General features: G+C 38.7%; 2 protein-coding genes across 4 annotated transcripts in view; one reads left to right on the top strand and one right to left on the bottom strand.

The window, feature by feature from the left end:
• Window positions 1-813: 813 nt before the first annotated feature.
• INTS12 (integrator complex subunit 12) lies at window positions 814-12983 on the bottom strand. Of its 3 annotated transcripts, none has more exons than XM_015861425.2 (7): window positions 12772-12983; window positions 7962-8125; window positions 6782-6934; window positions 6140-6327; window positions 3624-3783; window positions 3176-3328; window positions 814-1756 (listed from the first exon to the last, which is right to left on the bottom strand). In XM_015861425.2, exons 1-7 carry the CDS (start codon window positions 12896-12898, stop codon window positions 1172-1174), a joined length of 1530 nt encoding a protein of 509 aa, XP_015716911.1. In that variant the 5' UTR covers window positions 12899-12983; the 3' UTR covers window positions 814-1171. The 3 variants fall into 3 exon arrangements, with proteins under 3 accessions (XP_015716911.1, XP_015716912.1, XP_032300063.1); XM_015861426.2 differs by lacking the exon at window positions 12772-12983 and adding an exon at window positions 11358-11474; XM_032444172.1 differs by lacking the exon at window positions 12772-12983 and adding an exon at window positions 10256-10360.
• The window catches only part of GSTCD (glutathione S-transferase C-terminal domain containing), a 48038-nt gene continuing 43550 nt past the window's right edge, over window positions 12890-17377 (top strand). Inside the window, exons 1-2 of the mRNA XM_015861427.2 lie at window positions 12890-12961; window positions 16898-17329. Coding sequence (XP_015716913.1) covers window positions 16919-17329 — 411 coding nt within the window. The 5' untranslated portion in view covers window positions 12890-12961; window positions 16898-16918. The remainder of the gene's footprint in view (window positions 12962-16897; window positions 17330-17377) is intronic.

Genomic DNA, 17377 nt, shown 5'->3' with positions numbered 1-17377 from the left:
AAGGCAGAGACAGAAACAGCAGTTCCCATTAAAGGTGTGTGGAACATTCAATGTAACAAAGTTTTCCTACTCAGAGCTTAAATTTTTTAAGAAATCAAAATACAAATGCTCATTTTCACAGAGGACTAAAGGAATACATTCAGATCTCAAAATCATCTTCTGTATTCTAAAGCCTACACTATTAGAAATATTTTTACGTACTTTAACACAACATGCTTCTATTGCTATTTTAGGTACTTGCAAATACACAAATGAACTAGTAGAAAGGAAAAAGAAAGTCTGTGAGCTGGGAAAAACAGTTAAAGAGACTAAACCCCATTGTCCAAGATAGGTTGGCTAGCATGCAACACTTCTAAACTTCATAGCATGAAGTACCTAGGAGATCAAAATGTTTCATGTGCACCAGGAGGGGAGCCAACACCTTGCTACCTAAAACAATTTAATTCATGTTCTATTAGTTTCCCTTCCGCATCAAAACAAAATAGTTCAATGACATTATATACCGTTAAAACATATGATGGACAATTATGCATTCAAAATACAACAGGACAATCCTAAGTTTCTTTACAGATTGAAAATACCACTAATGGCTTGCTTCCACTCTTCACAGGTTAGGGGTCATTTCTACTCTTCCCTCAGAGAAGAGCTACAAAATGACAAAGAAACTTCTTAGTGCAAAAGAACAAAATAGGTCACTTAGAGTTCTCACATGTGTTGTGCAATCTGCAGAGAACTCCATTAACTGCCCAACACAGACAACTTGATGAAGCATGTTAAGCATCAGAAACCTGGATGAAAGAAAGTGGCAGTGACTTCCCAGATTATTAATACTTTTATTCGCAATGCTGAATGATGACAGCTTAAGTTCAATTTGTGCCCACAAATTGTATTCTTAAATACATCAGAATTCCCAATGCTTACAATTTTACATTCCATTGCTTTGAGCTAAAAACCAACAACATATAATAGGGAATATTCCTCTAACAACAACCTCAGTTTTCAGATTTATAACATCAGAAGGAATGCTAAGATTACCTCTTACCTCCTGTATAGCATAGGTTTGGGCTTCCCTAATTACTGGTTCAGTCCAGTAACTCGTGGATTTTTTAATATAAAAGATAAATGCTGCTGTTTTGCAGATCACAGCCAACAAGATCAGCAAACAGCTGCACTACTTCTTGAGTTTCTTTTGAGCAGCCTTCTTCTTGACCATTTGTAGCCTCTTCATTGCATTGAGCTGAGATTCCTGAGAAGTTGGGCCTTTCAGGGAGGCAGACTGATTACCCGCATCTGCTGTAGTTTTGCTTGTGTTACCCCCACTGCTACCTGCAGTCCCACTGTTGCCATTCCCACTGCTCACCTGGCTGCTGGTGCTTGGTGCAGTGCTGCTGGGACTAGGAAGGCCTACTTTGCTAACATTGTCGCTACTTACCGAACGACTAAGAGTGGTTTTTCCCAATGTCAGAGGTGGAGGAGGTTTCAGCTGAACAGGGCTTGTGCTATTGTTAGCAGAAGCTATTTTTGACCCTAGTCCCGTTTTGGAAGCTGCCAACCCTGACAGACCCACAGGTTTCTGGTTATTTGAAGCTGCTGCAGGTTTCCCACTGGCATTCTGTGCTGTTGATCCCAGTTTGGCAGTTGATGGATTGGCAGAGGAGTTTCTGGCTGCAAAAGCAGCCCATCCTGTAAGGCCACTTGTGGTTGCTGAAGAGGAAACACTTGTACTGGCTGAGTTCCCCGAAACTGCTGCTGAGGGCTAAAAAAAAATAAATCATTCTTGTTATAGCAGCATTTATTTGTATAATACATCATAGCAGGATGAGATTGAGCCTCTGTTTTAGTTCTTTATCCAGAAACACACAGTAGACAATATTTCATCCCTGGTCACTGTAGTTAAAAAAAGCAGTAACAAGAAAAGAAAAGGATGCAGGTGCCAATAACTTTAAATTTCCCAGCCAAATAAAACCAATACCTTTTTTTCTACACAGGCTATTATATAGCAATGAGATCCCCCCATAAATTTTTAAAACTGGTTTTACTGAAATAACTACTGTGCAGACCTGTGAAGTATAAACACAGGAGACAAGCCGGTATTTTTTATTGTTTGCCATTAACTGGTGTCACAAGATAACAGATATTGAGATTAAAAAAAAAAAAAAAGCAACAGAAAAACAACAGCTCCCTAGTAATTAAACACTGCATTTTATTGCATTCTTTTGGTTAAAGTATAAGAATCAAAATTTTCCTTTACCCATCTTTGTTCTTAGCAGCCTATACCCCACCACACAGTTTTAAAGAAACTGAGTCATCAGACTTCTTTCCTCTAGTCTTTCCATTCAGGCACCACAAAAGACAAATGTTCTCCAGACAAAGCTTCCATTGAATGCAAGACACTGTATACATTACCTGCAGCTCCCAAACCTCAACCAATCCCCAGTTTTCAGCTGGGGATAATACAGATGTTGACTTATTAAAACCAGACTCATACTAGTTTACGGCCATGGTGAAAAAAAGCCATCATGTCATTCAGAGCAGTTTCCACCTAAGCAGCACAACTGCAAATTTACATCTGAGAACATAAATGATTGCTTTGACTCTGCGTTACAGGTGAGTTCCTTCAGTAAGCATCACTGTTCAAATTCTTTGTCATTTAGTATACTGTTTCTGGTTTATCATCCTAACCAACTTGCAACAACAGGTATGAAAAAACAACACTTGGTAAAGAAGTAGAAAGCTAATATATGTTGTCTCAAGTTTCTAAATTAGACCCTACAGAATCAGCTGTATTTCCCTACTGCCATGAGGAGAAGACTAACTACCAAAATATATGTACATTACTTGGCCACAGAGAATAAATATTATCTTTTATAGTGTTCTGAGGACCTGTATAAAATCCTGCCTGTATAAAATAACGTTAAGAAAAATTCTTAGAGTAAATTCTGTTCTGTCCCTCTTAACATAAAAATACTGAATGTTTCAGGGACTTACAACTGAATAGAGGTATTGCCCCCCATACTCTTTTGATGCTAATGCAAAACCACTATGCTGTATTACCATTCAGTATAAATAGTACAGCAGACCACATTCATTCATTGTGCTTGTGAGAAAATGTGTCTAAAAAAGAGATATACAGTAAAATGTAAACTTCTTTTCTAGAAAATTTATAGTACTTTACCTTCACTTCTGTTCTCTTGAATGCTAGAAAAGTTGTTTGGGTCTCAGGTTTCAATTTAATTTCAGATTTCTTGATCAATGGATCCTTCACAGCTGGTTCAACTGAAACCACGGCTGGAGCTGGTTTTTGAGGTGGTTTTTGTGTCTTCTGAGCCTGAGTGGTAGAAAAACAAAACAAAACTAGTTAGAGATCCTACAATTCTGCTTTAAGAAAGCATGAGCATTATCATATTGCAGTCTAGCCTTTACAATTTGAAACTGAAAAGTACTGAGAAATAAAGCAGTAATAAGTTGCAGGTGTGGAGGCCACATCAAATATGGTACAGGTGATAAGGAGCGAGAAAAATGGCTCTCCAACATTCTACCAAAGATTTCTGTAACTCATAGTAAGAAATAACCTGCTCTATTTCAATAGTGCTCATACTAGACAAAAAAAACCTGGCTCCTACCATTCTCTTCATCTGTCTGGTACAGCGGGCACAGTACCATACAAGTCGAGGATCATTCACTTCCTTGTCTGTCACCTGAGGTTTATGGCAATCCTGGTGGTAGAGATTATGGCACTCCTGACACTCTACTAGCTGATTCCCAGAAATAACGGTCATTTGTCTGCAGAGCAAATAGTTAAGAACAGATTATTGGAAAAAGCACTTCAAGGATAATCCAAATGCTGTAAATTTTGCAAAGCTTAAGATAAAAAATAAAAATATTTTTGCTTTCATGAATATTTTCTACCTGTAGCAGATGAGCTATGCTGATATTTCTTCCTAATATCTTAAACTATGAATTGTTAGATTTTCATGGGAGAACCTAAATTTAAAAACTTCAATATTATGAAACAGGCATACATGATGCTTCCTGTACTTCTGTTTGATTTTTATATTACAGTAGCATCCAAAGAGCTAGCCTACATTTGGATAATTTTGTTGCAAGTTACAAAGCAATGCAGTTCAAGAACAGATAATTTTGCACTGACGAGTATGTAAGAGTGCTTTCTTCTGATGGATGATTCAAAAGCATCACCATCCCAACTCTATACTAACTTACTGATGTTTTATTAGCTATCCTTTTGGTTCCTACAAACAGACACTTGGAATTCGAGATAATACCAAAATCTTGAAAAGATGGAACACAGAGGATTAACTGTGAAGCTCTGTTTTGAAGCAAATACACAAGCTGGTAAGGACTTAATTCTGCTGTGGGACTCTGGTGAAAGTGATCGTGCTGTATGAGTGACAAATTAGTGATGTACACATGACTGTGAATGTGTCTAAATTAGCCAAATATCAGTTTCCTGATGATTTCTTTTTTTCAGATGACAAATCAGGCTATTTAATTGCTAAGCTGCTTTGGCTCATAAGCCTGAAGAGCAGGTACCCAGGTAACCATGGAAACTCTATTTGTAGATGGGTACAGAAAGGTAATATCTTATTTCTCTATAAGAAGAAAAAGTAGTCTGAAAGTATTGTCCGCACGGACACTAGAACATTTTCTAAGGAATATTTCTCTTTCAAATGGGCTACCTGAAAAAACAAAAGACTTCTAAAATTCTACCACCCCTTTAGAGATGCAGGAAATTTCAAAAGCCATTTTGCTTATTATTCCTAAATAAATGGGGTAAAAATGAAGCAGTGATGCTTTAACCCTATGTCTCAAGCAAGAAGACTCACTATTTTAAAGTTCCAAAGACAACTGCAGACTAATTTGAAAAAAAAACAACAAAACACTCAACTCTTCATTCCCAGAATCAAGTTAAACCAGTCTCATTTTTAAACAATTTGATGAATGAAAAGCAAACTTAATGATCTCTTAATTTCAGAAAACAAACAAGTATTCCTAAAAAATAGGGTCATTCTTTCAGGAATGGGCTTTAATTTTTTGTCAGGGTTTACTATCAGCTGCAAACTACAAATAGTATTACTTCTTCATATGACTGAGGATCCTTGTAACTGTTGAGTCCTGTCTTTCTAAGACCTAAAATTATTGAAGAGATTGAGGTTATATTAGCACTCTCTTTGTGCCTAGTTTGTCCCAGCAGAACAGAATCAGAAATAGATTACATAGATAACAATAGATAACAAATGTTAGTATTTCAACTTAAGATACCCAGCCCCAGGAAGGGACCTTAGGTTGGCAGCTGAGCAGTAAGTAGTGGAATGCAGTACTAACAAATATGTTGGATTTAGAAAACCTGAAACATAAATGTTCTGAAAAACAATCCATCTAACTTAAGTTGGAAACTGAGAACCAGAAGGCATTGGTACCAGCGGGATTCATGTACAATGAAAACAAACACCAAGTCTTGTGAGACTGCTAACATCCTCTAATGAGTTTCCTCCTGATATGCTTCTTCCTCTCTTTAGCATCACTTTAATAAGAGCTATTTTATAATTACTGCTGTAGGAAAATTGAAAGATTTATTTCTTCAGGTGTTTGAACTGTTCCTCCTTTTTTAGTGTCTATAACAAAAAGTTAAACATTTGAGCTAACACATGGGAATAATGACATGAAATCTCATCATTCTACACTTAGCTAACAGTATAATTAGCTGCAACAATGGGAATTCCTCCATGAACTAGAGACACCTCAAAAACGTGCTTTCTCATTTGGCTTAAGCTGAGCTAGAATACAATAATTCTAAGAGTCCAGCTAGTAAATGCCAGTTCCACCTTCCTCCCTGCCTATGTTCTTGTAGCCATGCATACATGAGAATAAGTATGCTCACTGAGCTGACTGAAACCTATACCTGCTCTTTCCTGAAGAAGAGCCATTTTTATTCACTGAAGGCTCCATTTTCAAACAACTATTCTTATTTGTGAAGAATGCTTACATATATCACTAATCTTGTATTTGTACTTAAGTAATTTCCAGAATACAACCTGCAGGGTAGAATTAACTGAATGCTACGTGAGCAAAAACCAACCAAAAGTAAATATATTATTGCAATGAAACACTGTTGATTTACCTGCAAACGACACAGGCCAAACCCATTTCCATAGCAAAGTCATCAGCACTGGTCTCCTCAAAGCTCGACAAATCAGGCATGGATAAATCTTTACTTGTCTGAACTGTAATAGGAGAAGAACGAGTCTCTTGCTTCTCAAGTCTGGGCTTCTTTGGTACATCAGCTCCTTCAGCAGCATCCCCTTTCATCTATAGGGAAAGAGTATGAAAAAGCAGAAAGCTGATTGACCTTACTAAAATGAAAAAATTACTACAACACTTAAGATGGAAGTATAAAAATGTATATTTACAAAGCATACACGCAGCATATTTTCCTTTGATACATCTACTCCAAAATATTCATTAATTAGAAACTCAAGTCCACTTTTTATGCTTCACTACAAAAATCTTGATAAAGCGTTGGAGAAACCCACATTTCAGGCTGCTACATTTTAATAACTTGTCAGTGTATTTAAAGTATTTATGAAATAATTTTAACTAGACCTTTACTGGATTGCCTAAACAACATGATTTGACAAGGCAGATTGTAGGCTATGCACTATTAGCAAGAGTTACACAGACTACATGGGAAGAGAGCTTTTACTAAAACAGCTTCTAATTTGTTAGCCAGATTACATCAATACAGAACAAAAATTAGACTCACTTTATCAGCAGACCTCTTTTCTGTTTCTTTTTTCACCTTTTCTGATGTGGTAGGCTTGCCATTGTTGTTACCAGAAGGCAAACTAGAAGAGGCTTTAGGATCTTGCTTACTGGAAACAGGTTTGGTAACACATACTTTTGGTTGCTCTACTTCCTAAAAACAGGGAAAAAAAAATGAACTATCAAAATCAATCCCTATCTCCTGTTTTGCAGTTAGATCACAGTTTAGGCAAACAAAATGTCACACAACACTTTTCAACTGTACATACATTCTTCTAAATATTTCTTATGTCCTTTTATATCCAGAAATCACTGGGCTTAAACTACAGTTATTAAAATCTCCCTTAACACTCATCTCCCAGATAAAAAGATTTATGCTAAAAGTAAGTTGACATGTGCTGTTGCTGGACATCAATACATCGTTCCTTTATGGAGGCAAGTCTTAATCTCAGTTCACATTCACCTACCAGTTTAATAATTTGGATCTCAAAAGAAACTGATAGATCTTATTAGTGATGCATTAGCATCAGCAATGTATAATAAAAAAAAACCAAGAGATCAATCATAGCATTGTGAGCATTGTGCACGAGAAAGATATCCCTCCAACATGGTTGGAAGTGGCTAATTCCCTGCTGTGTACTGAGATGAGCCCTGAGCTTCAAGTCAGCCCCATCAACTTTCCCAATTTCCTGTTGCATGCAGACAGTGACAACTTGCCAAGATGCTACAGCAATCAGCTTCCCAAGCCTCTCTGTGGTATTATTCAGTTCTGACAAAAAGCTCCTGAAAGTCATAACACCTGTGTTATTACAGAGAATTGTAGTTTAGGTTTCAGGGTGTTAACATAGAAAAGAATTAGACTGTGTAGTACAAGCATCATGTATGCCACAGGAGCAATACTGTCTTTTTGATAATTTAAGAAGTACCTGTAGAAGGAAAATATTAACATGTGTGAATACAGACCATCATCAGAACATACCTGGCTGACTTGTCAACATCCTAAGGGAGAAAACTACCTCATTAATTATTTGGCAATACAAAGCAGTACTAAAACGCACCCACTTGATTGTTTTCATATGCTAATCTCAGATTCAAATATTCTGTCTAGCAAAATGAACTAGGAATAGTCGGGTCTGTAAAGGCATGTAAAAATGTTATCCTGTGTTATCTAATACTAGTACCTTCTGAGATGGACGATAACTTGAATCAGCTCCTCTGGCCAAAGACTCATCAAGAAGTGCTTTCAGCTTTTCTGCAGAATCCTTACTCTTGGAACGCAAGAAGCCCAGGGCTTTCAGAAAAATAGGATCAAGCTCCATGTTCACCGCAGCAGCCATAGTGGTGTCTTTGTAGGAAGACAAACAAAACCAACCGACACAAAACAAAAAGGAAGAACTTTATATTTATGAAGCCTCAGTCAAACAGTGTGTAGTTAACTAGATTGCAAAATATTTTTTGTAAGATAAAGTCACATTGAAACATAGCAAAGGTAGTATGTGAATTAATTATTAGAAGACAACTGTGAACTTGTGAGCAGAAGAACTTGAATTTGGCTTTGCATCTGAAGGGATAGCAAATTTGTTCTTTGGAACAAAGCTGTACAGAAACTAAACTCATTGTTCTTACATAAATGGAACAAGCATTCCACATTCTTGATAATCCAGCAATATAGAATATAAACTCTATTAATTGTAAACTTCAACAAGAGCACCTACCACCCTAATACTTATTTAGATTGGCACATGATTTTTAACACATTGATCATCTAAGAGCAAAGAAAAATATGATCAGAAAACCCACTTCTTGATAATTCTGTGAATAGCTCCATGCAATGTACAGAAGAGATACCACACAGCTAGTCCACAATACTTTTGATTCCATAAAAGTACATTGTTGATTTTTAAATTTAGTTGAAATAGTGAGAAAAGTCTCTCTCTCTCTCTCTCTTCTTTGGCTTTTGAAAACCACGAGATAAGCATACTAGATGTCTAAGTTTTAAATGGATAAATCTGAATGTATTAAACTGAGATAGTTTTTTTTTAATTATTTGTAATTGTTTTTTATAAACTAGACTGTAATTGAAAAAGTTTCAAACAAATGTAAGAAAATATATATATAAAAGTATAAATATATATAAATAAAAGTATTTATATATATATAAAAATATATTATTTTATATATATTTATATATATCTCTGTGTGTACACACACACACACGCATATATATATATACTTCATATATATTTGTCTGTAGAATATATATATATTCTTCAGACAAAACCCTATATATATATAGGCTGAAGCCTCCAGGGTTTTGTCTGAAGAATTTCTTCTGTTATTCAAGGCAATGAACTTTTACCTCTCTGGCCAACACAGCAGCAGCAGTAGCCTGCTCCCTCAATGCCTGCCTAGAAGTCTCCAGGAGCCTTTATCTCATGCTGGGCTTTCACGAGACACCAGAGAATCTCTCTACTGAGATCATCAAGGAGTTCAACGTACTGTAGGCTTCATAGGGATTTCATCAATGGAGCCAGCAGAGAGTTAAGAAACCTCTTCAAGAGCTCATTCCCTATTCCTTAATCCACCTGTTAAATCAAATGATTTATCCAGTGGCCGCAGAACTCGTTCTACAAAGTACTATACATCAGTAACTGTTTTACTGCTGATCACATAGACTACCTCAGAGTGAGCCCCATCCAGACAATTCCCTCTAACATTTACAGAAAGTGAATTCAATGTGTGTGGAAAATCCACTTTTTTTTTTTTTTTTTTTTTTTAATAAATGCATTTATCTGCATTAAAAATTCTGGCTGTCCTTGAGCTCTTTGGTTAAGTTAACATTGCTTTGTTCTGTGAATTTGGCTTCCAAGCTTGAGTGCAATGTAACCTTAAATGCAGAATGCTACACCCTCCATCATATAAAAAACAGTAGGGCCAAGACACTAGTCACAGGAACTTGGAATAATTCTTAATTCCCTCTTAAAGACAAAGGAACAACAAACAGAAATCCTTTAAGTTCTTTTCTGAGGAATCTTCTGGGAATACATGCAAGTGCATGAAAAGAATAGGTAGCTTCAGCAGTCTTTAGCAAACAATTCAGCGTGGTTATAGAGTTTAGAAAACAAGTGTAAGCCTGCTCAATCCATTTCTCTCTTCAGGAAGATAACACTTCCCCAGTTTATTATGAGCTCTAGCTTTTTAAAGGCAACTACGATAAAGTAATTGTTAGATTCAGACACATTTAGCAGCTTTCTGTATGTTTGTTCTTTCGCTTGCATGTGAAATTGCGGCAGTTCTTTCTGTTCTCACAGGTAAATTGTAATAATGTCACAGACTACAGCAACCATTAACAGAAAGAAAATAAATACATGAAGAGAGGGACTTATTTTTGTCCTTTAGAACCTCCATTCCCTAACAACTGTGACAGTGGAAGATTTCAAGTATTTACCAATACTGCCCATTCCAGATGACTCACATTTAATGCAGGTCTTGATGAAACAGATCAAGGAAAGCAGGAAAAGCTTCTATTTTCAGTTTTTACTTTCGTATCATACTGAGGATTTGATTCATGACAACAATTTCACAGTTATCGCCTGTGAGGAATATTTCAAAACTCAGGCACTTTAGCAGTCCCGACAACTGTATTAATCAGAACAACTGTATTCATCAGTTCTTATTTATGTGACAACTTGATGTGAAATTCAAAGAATTCCAGGAGACCTGAGTAAATTCTTCCATTATAATTACTAACGTGACTATCCATAACTTTATATTCTATCCTACAACATATTTTATACCATAATTTCCAATCAATAATTCAATCTATCACAGTAACTTGCTTATCTAACATTTCTACATTACCCTATCACCTTCTATTTTCTGCTTTCTATCACTCATAAACAACATAGTATCCAACAACCAGAATACCATGGTTTTGGCTGGGATATAGTTAATTTTCTTCACGGTGACTCACCACGTCCTGTGTTTTTGATTATTTTCAAAATGGAAATAGTACTGACAAGTGATGCTTTAGCTGTTGATGAGCAGTGCTGTGCAGAGCTGAGGACATCTCAGCTCCTGATGCTGCCCTGCCTGGAGGGGGCTGGAGGAGTACAGGGAGCTGTGAGGGGACAGAACCAGGACTGCTGGCCCAGACCAGCCAGAGGGATGGCTCGTACCATATGGTATCCTGCTCAGCAATGAAAACTGGGAGACAAGAAGAGGAAGAGCAGATGACATTCTGAGAGATGGAGTTTGCCTTCCCAAGAAACTGTTATGTGTGATGACCTCTGCTTTCCTGGAAGTGACTGAACATCTGCTGCCCAGGAAGGCTGTGGATGCCCCTGTCCCTGCAGGTGTTCAAGGCCAGGTTGGATGGCCCTGGACAACCTGATCTAGTAAATGTGTATGTTTGGTGGCCCTGCCAGGCAGGGGGGTTGGAACTACATGATCCTTGAGGTCCCTTCCAACCCAGGCCATTCTGTGATTCTGTGATCTGCCTGCCAATGGGAAGTAGCAAAGGAATTTCTTGTTGTTTGCACATGCAGATTTTGCTTTACCGAGTAAACCATACTAACCATAAAAGAGAAGTTCTCATACTTCTAAGTTTCTTATTTTCTCCCCCATCCAACATGCAGAGAGCAAACAAGTGGCTACGTGGTGCTGAGCTGCCTGCTGCATTACACCACAATACACTGGCATTTTGTTTCTAAGAGACCTCCTGCTCAAAGCAAAAAGAAAAAAATCAGCTATGAATTCAGACAAGATTTCCGAGGACACCATCCAGATGGACCTTCAAAACATACACAGACAGGGATCTCACTGTCTCCTTTCACTTCTTTATTCCAAATTGGATCCTCCCTTTTCAGATTGTGCTTTCACATAAAAGGAAATACAGGCTTCATTTTATCAATAATCTCCTGTTAGATACAGAAAGGCGTCTATTTAGGACACAGCAAGACCCTCCTCAGATGATATTCTCCACTCCTCCCCTCAACTTCAGAGCTAGTTATTTTGCCATAAAGGATAATCCAGTTGACCAGACATGACTGACCCTTGGTAGATTCCCAAGCTGGTTATCCCCAGTCAACACGTGCTCCTGCCCATGCTGTGCTGGCTCCCTTCATAACCTTCCCATGGATGCAAGGAGGGAGGCTAACCAGTCTGCACTTCCCTGGATAGTCCTTCCTGCCTCTTTTGAGGAGGGATATGTAAGACATGTAGTCTGCCTTTTTCTAGCCCCCAGTGATTTCTCCCAGCCTCATGACTTCTCATAGACAAAAGCAAGGGGCTTCACAATGGTACACCAGAACACAGTCCATCCAGGTCAATGGATTACCAGGCAATCAACCCATGCTTCAGCCCTCTTCTGCATCTTCTCCTTGTTGCAGAAACAGAGGGCTCACTGATGAGCTCTGAGGGAAACTAATTGTCTTAGAATCAGTGGAAACAGTTATTTTCCTTCACAGTACCTGATATGATGCTATGTTTTAGCTTTAGAGGGAGCTGGAAGGGGACAGAACCAGAACAGCCGACCTCAAATGACCCAAATGGATATTCCACAGCAGGCAAGTTTGAAAAAGGTGGGAGTTCTTCAGGCTTGCTGCTGCTGCTTGGAAACTAGCACAGCATCGATTGGTACGTGGTGAGCAATTTGTTTGTGCATTGCTTGTTTTTTTACATACATATATATATACACACACAGTCTTATATACGTACTTATAGTTGTAACTATTATCCTTTTATCTTTCCTCCCCCTCACCTCACCCCCAGCCCACCTCCTCCTCACACCACAGCTGCCTGTTTAACTGAGCCCTGTTCCCGTTGTACCACATATTAACTCACACCGGGGCCACCCGCCGGCCCCACTCAGACAGCGGGTACGGCCGCTTCCAGCTCCGCCGTGGGAGGACACACAGGCGCCCACAACGCCCACCCTCAGGGCCGGGGACGACACCGCGACACCCCCCGAAGCTCCCGCCACGCTCTCACCTGAGGAGAGACGGTAATACCCGCCGCTCAGAGCCCTCAGCCGGTACACAGCCCCCGTTCCGGCTCGCTCCGCGGGCGGGAGGGCGGAGCGCTGCGCGGCTGGGGCGGAGCCGGGCGGGACGCGCATGGGCACACGGTAAGAGGCGGAGCCGGGGAGGAAGCGGCCGGGACGTATCGTGCGCGGGGTCGGGTAAGTGGTGAGGAGCGACCGAGGGAGGGAGAAATGGATCTCGATCGATCAGCGCTGGTGGAGACCGGGCGCTGTTTATCGGCCCGCGCGGCGGTGGGCGGGGCGGGAGGTGTGTGAGGGAGAGCGCGGGATCGGCGGCCTTGGGGGTTCGCCCCTCGGTGCTGCTTCCTCACACGGGCTCACACCGAAGGCAAACCGTGTTATTTATCTTTAAGTGATGTTGCAAAACCTGTGGTGTTCATTATTTATGTTCAGCTGATTTCTCCCTTCCCTTCTTTTAGCAGTGGTTACTATTAATAAGGCCAGTGTAGGATAGAAACCCTCACAGAATGCAGGCTAAGCAGAGAAGGACGAGTGCCAGGAAAGGTGTTGTGATTAAATGGGTGCACAATGTTTTTGTTAGTTCCATTCTTTATTATCACAGAACAGCAGCGTTTGGAGGAGACCTCAAGAGACCATCAAGTCCAACCCTCTGCTAAGTAGGTTCCCTACAATAAACTGCACAGATTGGTGTCCAGACAGGTCTTGAATATCTCTGTGGAAGGAAACAAGCTGTCAGGAGGAAATTTTTAAAGCAAAATATGGAAGAGGAGTGTGATGTGGCAGTGTGAGAGTACAGCTCTCTGAAGTGAGAGAAGGCCATGAGTATATTCTCACAAGAAATAATTTAAGGAAACACAAGTCATCTATAGACTGGTCCCAGATAGCTTTATTTTGCTTTATGTCCTGTGGGAGGCTAATATTAATACAGTTGAGCCAAATCTTGCTGCACTGACTGGATTTCAGAAGCAGGTGGTGTGTCATTTGTTCACTGTCTGTCTGAGAATGGAGAAGACAATTTCCTAGATAAGTGTTTGGAGTAGTCAGTGAATGATCTTTTTGTGACAAAGAGGTTTGTGATGTCTAGTAAGAGATTAGTATTTCTTATGTGTTTACTCCATGTGTTGCGAGCTCTGCGGTTGTGGTGAAACCAAGTCTAGACTTGACTTATTCAGGTTGCCATTTGGCTTTTGAAATTACATAGCTGTGAACAAAGTTAACTTAATTGCTACTTTTTGGCCATCTGAAATATCTTATGTGGAAAAAAAAAAAAAGTATATTGTGTAGCTGGAGAAAAAGCAGCAAGTTAAATGGGGCTTTAAGGAATGGATAGATGGAAGAAGAGGGTGGCTATTGTCATTTATACCTAGGACTGATCTGGCAAAGTGGAAGGAAAAACAAATCAGGCTGATAAAATGTTTGCGAGTCCAGCTGTGAGTCTGGGAATAGAATAAGTGATAAAATCCCCATGGTATATGCTCAGGACTAAACAGGGGCAAAAAAAATCCTGGCATTTCTTTCTGGAGGCAGCTCATCTTCTAAGTTAGAAAAAGAAACACAGTAATATGACAGGATAAGTTGAGTGATTCTCTGTGTTTAATAGTATGAATGAAATGTCTGCGGCTCTTCTGTACACTTAAGCTGGTGAATAGGTAGGATTTGACTGTGATGATGATACAGTAAGTACAAAGTACTCATTACATCAGTGAGGATCACTTTACACGCTGTTTCCATCTCTTTCAGGAAACCTCGTGCTGACACAGAATAGAAAGTTGCCCAAGGAAGCTCTTACTGCTGTTGCTTCCTTATTTCTCACTGTACTGATCAACTTCAAACCTCTTCCAGGTGCAGTCTTAGGAGAGTTTGCATTAGTGCAAAGAGAGTTTAATCATTATACATTCCTATCTTGTTTTGAGAGGGAATACCCCCCTCCTTAGAAAAGTACAATTCTCAGTGCTTCAGCACTGTAATATTCAAAAGCCGCTGTTTTCAAGTGGGTAAAATGCAGTGGAGATTTAGATGTGAGTGTTAGAAGGAGAGGGAAGAGCAAATCTGAGCAAAGTGACAAGTAAATCTTAACCCTCATAACATCCATGGGCAAAGCTTAAAAAAATAACACCATAAGGATGTACAATTTAACATCTTTATTTGGACTTCTCTGGAATTTAGATGCAAGTTCCTTAGTGACTGTAAAGGAGACAGCCTCAGCAGAAGTAAATAACATTATGGGTTAAGGTAAGAGGGCTCCGTGCATATTCTCCTTCTCTGCCAATGTCACAAGGCTGTCAAGAGAAAGGAGTATGAGGGTCTGGACAGGATACATTTATCCTGCTTCAGCAAGGTTCACCAGTGTTGGTGTGTGTGCTTTGTGTGGCTTCTGGATGTTAGAGTTTTGTAGCTGAGAATAAGAACGGTTGAATTTGTCTGGCCAAATCTCAAGCTAAATTTTGAACTCCAAGGAGGCGGATGGATTAATAGGATGGTGTCAGCTGTGGCATTTATAGGGTTGAGTACGGAGCAGACCAATAACCAACAAGTCATTATTTCCAATCAGTTGCTGTCTCTGGGACAGACTGACAGTTGCTATCTATTACTCATCGCTACTGGAAAGAAGTCATTTTGTTCAGTGGGTTGGAGTAAGATTCACACCGACAGTGTTAACCCATTCATCTACCAGTTTTCAAAGCAGAACATCTTTAATCAGTAGGCTGATGAGTTGTACCTCTATTTTTGCATCTTCCTAGAAGTTCTGTAGGAAAGGATTTGAGATTAAGAAATTATATATATGGATGGAACAGAGAAAACTAACTCCTCTCTCATTTTTCCCTCAATTACTTTTACTAAACTGTTTTTTCCACATTTGTAGTTCTGATATTGTATCCATCTTGATTTGTATGTTTATCCCAGCAAAACAGCCTTTAGGAAAGTATGTTATGTACTTTCATGTACTTTATCTTTGAGTGGCAGCTATATTAATTAAGGAAAAGCAAGAGGATGTTTATGTTTAAGCGCTCTTGTTTTGAGACAATCGTGAACAGAACAGTTGAAAAATATTTCTATCTAACAGTCATTGTGATTCTCATTTAATGTCAGGTGGGCTTGATTTGATTTTTCTGCTGCCTGTCTTTGAGCAATTGGTTTGTCCCAGTGACTGATGATATAAAATAGTACATTTGATGTACATCTCTATATATGAAATATAAGAACTTTTTGCTGCGTATTGCTATTGTGTCCCTGCAACCGTATAGAGAAGTTATTAATCTAGATAGTTATTTGAAAGATTTTGTCCCAGTGTCACTTGTGTTCTACATATATACATGTAAAATCTGTATAAATAACCATACTGCATATCTGAGCAGCATTCAGAGCTCTTTCTCATATTATAATACAGCTTTGTTCTATATGATTGTTTTAAGAGTGCCATCTAGTGCCCATTGCTTTTCAGTAGGAATTGTGATTTTTAAGTTAACAGAGAATGTTATGAGGCGGTGATGCAGAAAAGCTGTTGCATTATTGGTTTTTATTACCCTAGTATGGAATGGCTTAATTAAAACAAACAAGCAAACAAAAAACAACACGAACTTTCAACAAAGTGTAAGGAAAAATAGTTAAAAAATTTAACATAATGACATTCATTTCATCTACATCACTCTTGTATTTCATTCCTTTAAAACAGTGTCTCTGTGCATGTATGTGCTTTAACAGAGAGGCAAATGTATGCATGATAAAACTGTTTTAGGTGCTCAGGAACATGTTTTTTTTAATATTTTATGATGAATGTATGATTATAGGAGGTTACTGATTAAAAATGAGCCTTGTTATAAAATGTCGAAACACTTAAAAGTTTAAAAGAACATCTTTTCTTCTTTTGAAATGTTTTACTTAGTGTCAGAAATCAATTCCTTGTCAGTGAAGTGTATGTGAAGTGACAGGCTGTATGTGAAACGTTTGCCTCTCAAGGTCCTGCAGTCTGCTTGTTCAGGCAGGATGCCTTTAATAGTATCTTATTTTACAATCAGTTTTAGCAGATAATGGAACAACTGCTGTTTCAAACCCTCTGTTTTGTTCTCAATTCTGTATTCTTTTATGACTGTTGTGTTCTAATTTCTATTTCAGGAACTTCAGCTCGGGAGGAAGATGAAAGATACCGTCCCTGAAGAACATTTGTATTTGGGTTTTTCTCATCAGTATCAAGATAGTATCTTTCCTCTTCACACGTCTATTTCACTCTTTTTGTTATCCTACTGTGACTGCAAATCATTCAACATTTTCTTAGTGCCGACTAATGAAAATGCAAATGATCAGTTTGTGACGAAAAACCTCCTTGGAGATCTTGAGGTCCATTTAATCTCCAAAGATCAGCTTCCTATGGTTGTGCAGAGCTGCTGTTTACCTGCTGTTGTCATGAAAGATGGCAAGTTTTGTCGAGCTGGGCTTTCTGTTGTCTTAAGATATATAATACAGAAAACATTTGAGGCAGATCCATCCAAAAAGAATGTTTTGGAACTTCTGGGCTTTAAGAAGACCTGCTTAAAAGCCTGTGCAGAAGTGAGTGCATCTCTTTCTCTTACTTAAATAAATGGGATTTTAAATAAG

The sequence above is a fragment of the Coturnix japonica genome, chromosome 4 (assembly GCF_001577835.2).
Source record: "Coturnix japonica isolate 7356 chromosome 4, Coturnix japonica 2.1, whole genome shotgun sequence".
NCBI lineage: Eukaryota > Metazoa > Chordata > Aves > Galliformes > Phasianidae > Coturnix > Coturnix japonica.
This window is presented reverse-complemented; position numbering and strand designations above follow the sequence as displayed.